The sequence below is a fragment of the Ictalurus furcatus genome, chromosome 14 (assembly GCF_023375685.1).
Source record: "Ictalurus furcatus strain D&B chromosome 14, Billie_1.0, whole genome shotgun sequence".
In the NCBI taxonomy this organism is placed as follows: domain Eukaryota; kingdom Metazoa; phylum Chordata; class Actinopteri; order Siluriformes; family Ictaluridae; genus Ictalurus; species Ictalurus furcatus.
In genome coordinates, this window is record NC_071268.1 from 31,535,877 (window position 1) to 31,545,993 (window position 10,117).

Consider the following 10,117-nt stretch of genomic DNA (forward strand, 5'->3'; position numbering starts at 1 on the left):
ACATGAACAATTTGAAGTGGATTCATGTTTTTCATGAGAAAACCACTGGATCGTGTTGACTTGCATGCATACCATAGACTGCTGCTATTCGCTGGCATGTATAAGTCAAAAGTCTATGGAATGAAGAGAATGTCAGGCCAATATTAAATATAACAATCGCTGCGTTCATGCCATGTCGGAATTACCATAATTACTAGATGATAATCCAGATGTTCCACTCAGAGCTGTTCACGTCCTCGGACTCGGAATTATGTGTTTCAATACGCCAAAGTGAATCCGTGTGAGATGATGATGCAAAATGCATAATTACAACATTAAATCACATTTTTATGCTATTGTTATTGTAAATGTAACTGTAATTGCTACATATTCAAGAACACAGAAATCGCATCAGGTAGTGTAATTAAGTGTTTTTATTGTTTACACGTGAGGTTGCAGCGGTCAGGTGGTACAAGTTGGAGCTCTCCGGAAATTCCTGGTTTACCAATTGTAATTACAAGTTCTATGAGGAGATGAGCGCTTTTTGCAAGTTGGAACTCCTAATTATGGTAATTACGACATGCATGAATGCAGCTAATGTGTCTGGAAGCAGTCCATATAATTTCCCATGTGATTCCCTTTGATAATTGTGATACCAGGCCTGGTCAATGTGAAACAGACAAGCTAGCTGCAAACAGGGAAGTATGGGACAAATGGGTGGACATTATACCTATCCTGTACAATCCTGGTGCTCATGTTACAGTGGATGAACATCTTTTTCCATTCAGAGGGTGATGTCCTTTCCAAAAGTACATACTGAATAAGCCTGCAAAATATGGCATCAATATATGGACTGCCTGTGATGTCAAATCAAGCTATGCATGGAATATGCAGGTTTAAATTGGGAAGCGATGTGGGAAGCACTGAGAAGAACTGGTGGATGAGGACGGTGCTGGATATGAGCAAAGGGCTACAAAGTCCTAACAACATGTCACAGCTTCTTCACATCCTACTGCCTTGGTGTTGAGCTAGAGAAGAGACAGCTGACCATGTTAGGAACAATATGAAAAAACAAGCCAAAGATGCTTTCCTCAAAATTAGCTTTCTCTGAAAATGCAAATGCAGTTTCATACTACCCAAAGAAAAATAAGAACATGCTTGTAATGAGCACAATGCACAAAGGTGCAGAAGGGGCAAAAGGGGGACATGAAAAGTGCAAAAGGGGGACGTGAAGCAACAAATTATTCTGGACTTTAATTCCAACAAAGGAACTCCCGTTGGCCTTTGGTGATTTTCTACAACATTGTAGATGTATCTACACACCACCTAATCTCTCTCTCTCTCTCTCTCTCTCTCTTACCCCCCTCTCTCTATCTCTCTCCCTCTCTCTCTGTCTCCCCCTCTCTCTGTCTCTCTCCCTCTCTCTGTCTCCCCCTCTCTCTCCCTCTCTCTCCCTCTCTCCCTCTCTCCCCCTCTCTCTGTCTCTCTCCCTCCTGGGGTGGCTGTGGCTCAGGTGGTAGAGTGGGTTGTCCACTAATCGTAGGGTTGGCAGTTCGATTCCTGGCCCACATGACTCGACATGCCGTGGTGTCCTTGGGCGAGACATTGCTCCCGATGACAAGTTAGCACCTTGCATGGCAGCTCTGCTACCATTGGTGTGTGTGTGTGTGTGAATGGGTAAATGAGACACAGCGTAAAGCGCTTTGGATAAAAGTGCTATATAAGTGTGCCATTTACCGTTTACCCCCCTAGGCCCTCACACACACAATTTATTACTTAGTTAATTCATGCTTTAAAAAAAATGTGGCCTATCTTCTTATTCCTCCTCCTCCTTATTATTATTATTATTACACACCTACACCAGTATAATTATAATTATAATAATTATAATATATGTCAGCTCCATTCTCAGGGTCTTCTAAACTTCAAACATTTCAGCTTTAGCTCAATGTTCTACAAGTCATTTTGTTGTTTGAACTAAACATTAGCCAACTTATGCATGCCCCAAAAGCACAAACTACAACATATCATTTCTTATTATATTTTATAATGTTAAAAACAGGGCAAAGCAGTTGTGTGATTGTTAGAAAGAAAAGGACTTGCATTTGGTCTGATTTTTCCAACTTACAGTCTGATGCTTATACGAAAAATATAAATGATACTGGTAGATCAGGCTAAATGTCTTGTCTAAACCTTCTGGAAAAGCATTTTATCGAGAGCAATGTAATAGCACCATGACAACGTCTGAGGTTTTTATTTAGTAATTAACACTGTGTTCAGTCTTGACTGTCCTTTGAAGCTGCTGGGTTTCGGCATTACACCTCATCTTTGTTTAAATCAGAGCAAAGGTATGCACTACACAAACGTATGCACCACACAAAGGTGTGCACAACCCCCTTCTGTGCTTTTAAAGAGAAATGGAAAGCGAAGTACACAGTCCGTTTCCATTTCCAAATATGTTTATGTTCCGGTTGAGTGACGTAGGCGTGACGCACGACTGAGGCCCCGCCTCATGATAAGTTTCCTGCTATATGACTTATGTTCTGCTTCTGGACGTTTCCATTGCACTGTAGTCAGGGAGTAATTATCGTAATTTAATCTGTAGGTTAATTATCCGCTTTTATCTAGTTTTTCTCCAGATACACGCAGTTTTAAAGGATATTTCTTGACATTATTAAGAAGCTAGCCAGTCACAGACATGAGTATGAGCATGATGAAGAGGACCGCTCCGTTGAGTTTACTGTATTGTGGAGTAGAAAATGGCGGCGGTGTTAGTGGTGTTTTCCGTTCTAGAGCTCCAGTACAGACTTTCCCACAGAAACGCGAGGAGGAGCTGGACGGCTACACTGAGGAGGTCGACGGAAGGACTGTTAAAACCGTGATTAATGAGATCGAAGTGCCGCTGGAGAGCCGGTTACTGCTTCAGGACAGCGGCTGCGAGGAGCGGATCATACCGGACCTGGAGACGGAAACCCGGGCGCTGCTCATGCAGTTGTACCGCTGTCACATAGGGCTTCACCCCGGGAACAACACACACCCAGCGCTGCCGAGCTTGCAGAGAGTGGTGGGGAAACTGCTCTGCAAACACAGGATCACCTACAGCGGTGAGATTACTGCTTTAAACCGTCTTCCGTCTATAAACACATTATATTACAGGACAACAAACACTTTAACTCAGTTAAACATTCACTTTGTTATAAAATAAGTTGTTTTTAGGAACGAATTCACAACTTAATTTATATTGTTTAGATTGTATAACTTTAGTTTTATAGCTTTACGTCGCTTTTCTGTGCGTTGATTAAAGTTCTTTTTCTCATACAATTACCCAATTATCACGCAGCAGGCCGATATTTCTGGCCAATCCTGTTGCAGGAGGCGGGCACTATGCAAAATTTTCTCTGAAATTCAATGTTCATGGCGCTGTTTCCCAGGAATATTAAAGTGCATTATGGGTATTCTGTAATTCTGGAGCTTATAGCACACACGATCAGTGGAGAATGTTCTAGCACACTCAATATTTAACTCTGAGTATTTAGCACTCAGTATTTAACTCAGAATATTTAACACTGAATTTAACTCTAAATATTTAACTCTGTGCTTTCTGATACGTCTCATGTGCTACGCATTGAGGAAAGGTGCATCTACTTCTTCAACCTCTACTTCTTTCTAAGTGAAAGTGATGGAGGTGTAGGGTGAGGAGAGGTGTGGTGAGGGGTGAGGTGTAGTGAGGGGTGAGGGGTATGGTGTGAGGAGAGGTGTAGTGAGGGCTATGGTGAGGGGTGAGGTGTAGTGAGGGCTATGGTGAGGGGTGAGGTGTAGTGAGGGGTATGGTGTGAGGAGAGGTGTAGTGAGGGGTATGGTGTGAGGAGAGGTGTAGTGAGGGGTGAGGGGTATGGTGTGAGGAGAGGTGTAGTGAGGGGTGAGGGGTATGGTGTGAGGAGAGGTGTAGTGAGGGGTGAGGTGTAGTGAGAGATGTAGTGAGTGGTGAGGTGAGGGGTATGGTGTGAGGAGAGGTGTGGTGAGGGGTATGGTGTGAGGAGAGGTGTAGTGAGGGGTGAAGTGTGGTGAGGTGTATGGTTTGAGGGGTATGGTGTGAGGAGAGGTGTAGTGAGAGGTGTGGTGAGGGGTATGGTGTGAGGAGAGGTGTAGAGAGGTGTGGTGAGGGGTGAGGTGTAGTGAGGGGTGAGGTGTAGTGAGGGGTATGGTGTGAGGAGAGGTGTAGTGAGGGCTATGGTGAGGGGTGAGGTGTAGTGAGGGTTGAGGGGTATGGTGTGAGGAGAGGTGTAGTGAGGGGTGAGGGGTATGGTGTGAGGAGAGGTGTAGTGAGGGGTGAGGTGTAGTGAGAGATGTAGTGAGTGGTGAGGTGAGGGGTATGGTGTGAGGAGAGGTGTGGTGAGGGGTATGGTGTGAGGAGAGGTGTGGTGAGGGGTATGGTGTGAGGAGAGGTGTAGAGAGGTGTGGTGAGGGGTGAGGTGTAGTGAGGGGTGAGGTGTAGTGAGGGGTATGGTGTGAGGAGAGGTGTAGTGAGGGCTATGGTGAGGGGTGAGGTGTAGTGAGGGGTGAGGGGTATGGTGTGAGGAGAGGTGTAGTGAGGGGTGAGGGGTATGGTGTGAGGAGAGGTGTAGTGAGGGGTGAGGTGTAGTGAGAGATGTAGTGAGTGGTGAGGTGAGGGGTATGGTGTGAGGAGAGGTGTAGTGAGAGGTGTGGTGAGGGGTATGGTGTGAGGAGAGGTGTAGTGAGAGTTGTGGTGAGGGGTATGGTGTGAGGAGAGGTGTAGTGTGAGGAGAGGTGTAGTGAGGGGTGAGGTGTAGTGAGAGGTGTGGTGAGGGGTATGGTGTGAGGAGAGGTGTAGTGAGTGGTGAGGTGAGGGGTATGGTGTGAGGAGAGGTGTAGTGAGGGGTGAAGTGTGGTGAGGGGTATGGTGTGAGGAGAGGTGTGGTGAGGGGTATGGTGTGAGGAGAGGTGTAGTGAGGGGTGAGGTGTAGTGAGAGATGTAGTGAGTGGTGAGGTGAGAGGTGTGGTGAGGGGTATGGTGTAGTGAGGGGTGAGGTGTAGTGAGAGATGTAGTGAGTGGTGAGGTGAGGGGTATGGTGTGAGGAGAGGTGTGGTGAGGGGTATGGTGTGAGGAGAGGTGTGGTGAGGGGTATGGTGTGAGGAGAGGTGTAGTGAGGTGAGAGGTGTGGTGAGGGGTATGGTGTGAGGAGAGGTGTGGTGAGGGGTATGGTGTGAGGAGAGGTGTAGTGAGGGGTGAGGTGTAGTGAGAGATGTAGTGAGGTGAGAGGTGTGGTGAGGGGTATGGTGTGAGGGGTGAGGTGTAGTGAGAGGTGTGAGGGGTGAGGTATAGTGAGGGGTGAGGTGAGAGGTGTAGTGAGGGGTATGGTGTGAGGAGAGGTGTAGTGAGGGGTGAGAGGGGTGAGGTATAGTGAGGGGTGAAGTGAGAGGTGTGGTGTGAGGAGAGGTGTAGTGAGGGGTGAGGTGTAGTGAGGGGTGAGGTGAGGGGTATGGTGTGAGGAGAGGTGTAGTGAGGGGTGAGGTGTGGTGAGGTGAGAGGTGTGGTGAGGTGAGAGGTGTGGTGAGGGGTATGGTGTGAGGAGAGGTGTAGTGAGTGGTGTAGTGAGGGGTGTGGTGTGGTGAGGGGTGTGGTGTGAGGGGTGAGGTGTGGTGAGGTGAGAGGTGTAGTGAGGTGTGGTGAGGGGTATGGTGTGAGGAGAGGTGTAGTGAGTGGTGTAGTGAGGGGTGTGGTGTGGTGAGGGGTGTGGTGAGGGGTGTGGTGTGAGGAGAGGTGAGGTGAGAGGTGAGGTGTAGTGAGGGGTGAGGTGTGGTGAGGGGTGTGGTGTGAGGAGAGGTGTGGTGAGGGGTGTGGTGTGAGGAGAGGTGTAGTGAGAGGTGTGGTGAGGGGTAAGGTGTGAGGAGAGGTGTGAGGAGAGGTGTAGTGAGGGGTGAGGTGAGAGGTGTGGTGAGGGGTATGGTGTGAGGAGAGGTGTAGTGAGGGGTGAGGTGTAGTGAGAGGTGTGGTGAGGAGAGGTGTAGTGAGGGGTGAGGTGTAGTGAGGTGAGAGGTGAAGTGAGAGGTGTAGTGAGGGGTGAGGTGTAGTGAGGTGAGAGGTGAAGTGAGAGGTGTAGTGAGGGGTGAGGTGTAGTGAGGTGAGAGGTGAAGTGAGAGGTGTGGTGAGGGGTATGGTGTGAGGAGAGGTGTGGTGAGGAGAGGTGTAGTGAGGGGTGAGGTGTAGTGAGGTGAGAGGTGTAGTGAGGGGTGAGGTGAGAGGTGGTGTGAGGAGAGGTGTAGTGAGGGGTGAGGTGAGGGGTGTGGTGTGAGGAGAGGTGTAGTGAGGGGTGAGATGTAGTGAGGTGAGAGGTGTGGTGAGGGGTGTGGTGAGGGGTGAGGTGTAGTGAGAGGTGTGGTGAGGTGAGAGGTGTAGCTGGAGCTCTTTTATTAAAGTGGAAATGCTGTCTGGTTTATGTGGAAACTGGGTTCCTAGAACTTTGCTTATTTTTGAACATGCTTATCAAACACCAGCATGTGCTTTCACTTACACCTACAAACCACATGCACACACGCACGCGCGCGCACACACACACACACACACACACACTGCAGCAGATAATTCAGTGCATTCAATAAGATTAACGTGTGCATGTAAATGGCCACATTAGTGAAGGTGAAAATAAGACACATGTATTCGAAAAAAAGCACACAACAACTGTGTATACATCACTACAGAGAGACAGGGACACAGAGAGAGACAGGGTGTGAGAGAGGGGGAGGGAGGGAGAGAGAGAGACAGAGTGGGTGTGGTGTGTGTGTGTGTGTGTGTTTAACAGCTGTCAGGGGGATTGGGTGCAGGAGAAGGACGTTACAGATCTTGGAAGAATGATGTTCCTTAGCCTGTTAGTCCATGTGTAGATAGTCCTGTAGCTGGATGGCTCCGGTCTCAGACATTGCTGCAAGATTTCCATTCCTACACATCTAGTGTAGTCTAGAGAGCTCTGTCCCTGTGAGAACGTTCACCTCTGGGTGTCGGTCTCTCCAAGTGTAGATGGAGTGTAGTCTAGAGAGCTCTGTCCCTGTGAGAACCTTCACCTCTGGATGTCGGTCTCTTCAAGTGTAGATGGAGTGTAGTCTAGAGAGTTCTGTCCCAGTGAGAACCTTCACCTCTGGGTGTTGGTCTCTCCAGGTTGCAGCAGTGCAGTTGGGGAGTACTGTATACTCTTTGTGCTACTGAGGTAAATGCTTGGCAAGAGAGGTGGAGGTAGGTGGGCTCTATGCACTTGGTTGTGTTGAGAGACCATGTCAGATCTTTTGTGATTTGGATGCCCCAGAACTTGAAGCTTTCCAGCAAGGGTTTGATGATGATTATTTGGTAATTGTTGGGGCTTATTGGTGGGTTATGAGGAGTTTTGGGTGTCATTGTTTGGTCATAAGGGGGTTATTAGTGGACATTAGGGAGTTATTAGGGAGTTATTAGGGAGTTATTAGGGGGCATTAGGGAGTTATTACTGGACATTAGGAAGTTATTAGGGTAACAATTATTTTGCTTGTATTTTCTCATTTGTAAGTCACTTTGGATAAAAGCGTCTGCTAAATGAATAAATGTAAATGTAAACATTAAGGAGTTATTACTGGACATTAGGGGGTTATTAGGGGGACATTAGGAAGTTATTACTGGACATTAGGGGGACATTAGGGAGTTATTAAGAGGACATTAGCTATTATTACGTTACTAATGTTTGAGGTAATGATGGTTGTGTGTTCCTGATCAGTGAGGAAAGCTTTTGGTGATTATTGGTGGGTTATTGATGATTATTGGTTATTATTGATTGTGTGTCTGTGTGTGTGTGTGTGTTATAGGCATGGTGCAGCGGCTGTTCGACCAGGCCAATGGACTGGACAGTGTGAATTCCGTGTTGAGCGGTGTGTTCAGCGGCGGCGTGGTGAGTTGGGGCCGCATCGCGAGTGTTCTGGCTCTGGGAGCCGTGGTGTGTGAGCAGCTGAAGCAGGAGTGTGTGAAGGAACAAGCAGAGGAGTGTGTGGACGTCGTTACCTCACACATCTCCTCATACCTCAGCAAAGACCTACAGCACTGGTTCATCAACAACAACAGCTGGGTGAGTACAGTGACCAGACTGGCTCAGAATACACACACACACACATGCACACACACACATACATCCTGCTGTGTGTGTAACCGTGTGTGTGTGTGTGTGTGTGTGTGTGTTACAGAATGGTTTTGTGGAGTTCTTCCGTGTCGAGGATCCCGAGGCCACAGTTCGGAACACACTCATGGCGGTGGCCGGGTTGGGAATAGGGGCATGTCTGTTCACGCTGATGCGGTGAAGTGGGTGGAGCCAGAGATGAACGCTATTACCATGGCTACACTGTTGTCCTTCGTTCTAAGGAAACACTGAAGAATGTGCTTGTGCTCTTCAGGGTGATGACACTGAGACACTATAAATCTGTATGAAAACAGAGCAAGGTTTATTTTCAAATAAAATTTCCCTCACCCAGATAATCTCCGCCCCTGTCACCATGGTGATGTCACTGCACTTTTCCCACACATGGCAGGATTTCTGTTGTTTAATTTTAATTGCAGGGTCTGTCAGACCAATGGCCGTGATCGTGTGAAGAATGTCAGAGCTTTACAGTTTGGAAAAGAGAGTTTTATTTTTTTAATAAACAGGTCAGACACTGAATACTGTGTGATGTGTGTTAATTTCACTGACCTCTCTGTGTAAGGTCAACTCTTACGGAGTGCTGGTGTGTTCTACCTGGTTCTGTATTCAGGTGAGAGCACTGCCCTGTGTTTTGGATTGCAGCTTCTCTCTGTAGATGTTTTTTATGAGATGCCACCTGAGATGGAGCTGTAGTGCTGCAGAGCCGCTGAGTTTTCCAGGGATTTGGACCTACGTATTAAAAAGAGAAAAACTGTTGTTTTTAACAGGTTATTTATATAATTATCTAATCTATCTCATTCTGAGTGCCTGCTGTATGTTCTTCATGCTTGGGTGAATTTTATGATTTTTCCATGCACTCAGTGAAGCTTGTTTTATGAGGAAATTTTCAGTCCTACACACCTCTCAGAAAATGTTACACTGCTTTTTGTTTCCTTTAATTATGTGTACTATGAAACCAAACCAATGAGCAGAAGAACTAAAATAATCCATTGCACTTTGATTCAGACTGTGAACATGTGTATAAATACTCAGTTCAGTTAAAACATGCAGAAAGTCTTTAGATGTTCTAATGTTCTATCAGGGAGTCTGCGGGTCCTTAAAAAGTCTTAAATTTCTTAATTTAAAAATAAGGCCTTAATTATCATAAAAATGTCTTAAATTCATGTTTTGAAGGTGTTAAAATGCAGAGGAATGACATGGTAGTACCATGGGAGATGGTAAAGCCATGTGACTGTTACGCTGAGTGTGTGTGTGTGTGGCTCATCAGTCTGTTAGAGCGGCTTGGTTCACAGTAAATGCCGCTCCACACCGACTTCATCTCTGTCTGTGCTGTGAGTTTGAGTTGCTTATAACCTGCATTTTCACACAACACACTCCAGATTAATTTCGGCTTTACCCTAGACTAGGGTGATGAAAAGTGAATTAAAAAAAAATGGTCACCAACCAAAAATAGGACTTCCTGTGGTTTTCTTGCGGTGAAGGTCCAACACATAAAAGTGAATTAGATCAGAAATATATATTACGTGTCCCCTGCCTTGTGCCCGATGCTCCCTGAGATAGGCTTCAGGTTCCCTGTGACCCTGAAGGATAAGCGGTATAGAAGATGGATATATTACTATTGTTATATTACTATGTATACCCCAAATAAATATGTTTTATTATTATTACAGATGCACCCATGTATCGGCCAATAATAGGCATAGTTTAAAAACATCCGACGATCAGGGCCGATTATATCCTGTCAATCAAAAGAGGGCGGGAAAACATCGGTTTTCATGCTGTGTGTAAAGAAGATGTCTCTTGTGTGGAATGATGATAAAACTGCAGTGTGTACTGTCTGTAATCTCTGCACTGATAATATTTTACACCGGAAGTGAGCAGCAGTGAAGCAGGACTTTCAACGTCAAGTCAATTTTTTTTTTGCGGCACTGCTCGAGCTGAATTAAAGCGCCAGTACACTGATAAAA

General features: G+C 46.3%; 1 protein-coding gene across 1 annotated transcript; it reads left to right on the forward strand.

Annotated features, from left to right (window-relative positions):
* The first annotated feature begins 2,495 nt into the window (after nt 1-2,495).
* On the forward strand, nt 2,496-8,669 carry LOC128618528 (induced myeloid leukemia cell differentiation protein Mcl-1). The gene is made up of 3 exons (XM_053642171.1): nt 2,496-3,083; nt 7,828-8,084; nt 8,200-8,669. The coding sequence occupies exons 1-3, from the start codon at nt 2,678-2,680 to the stop codon at nt 8,311-8,313; spliced, it is 777 nt and encodes a 258-aa protein (XP_053498146.1). The 5' UTR covers nt 2,496-2,677; the 3' UTR covers nt 8,314-8,669.
* Nucleotides 8,670-10,117: the final 1,448 nt, after the last annotated feature.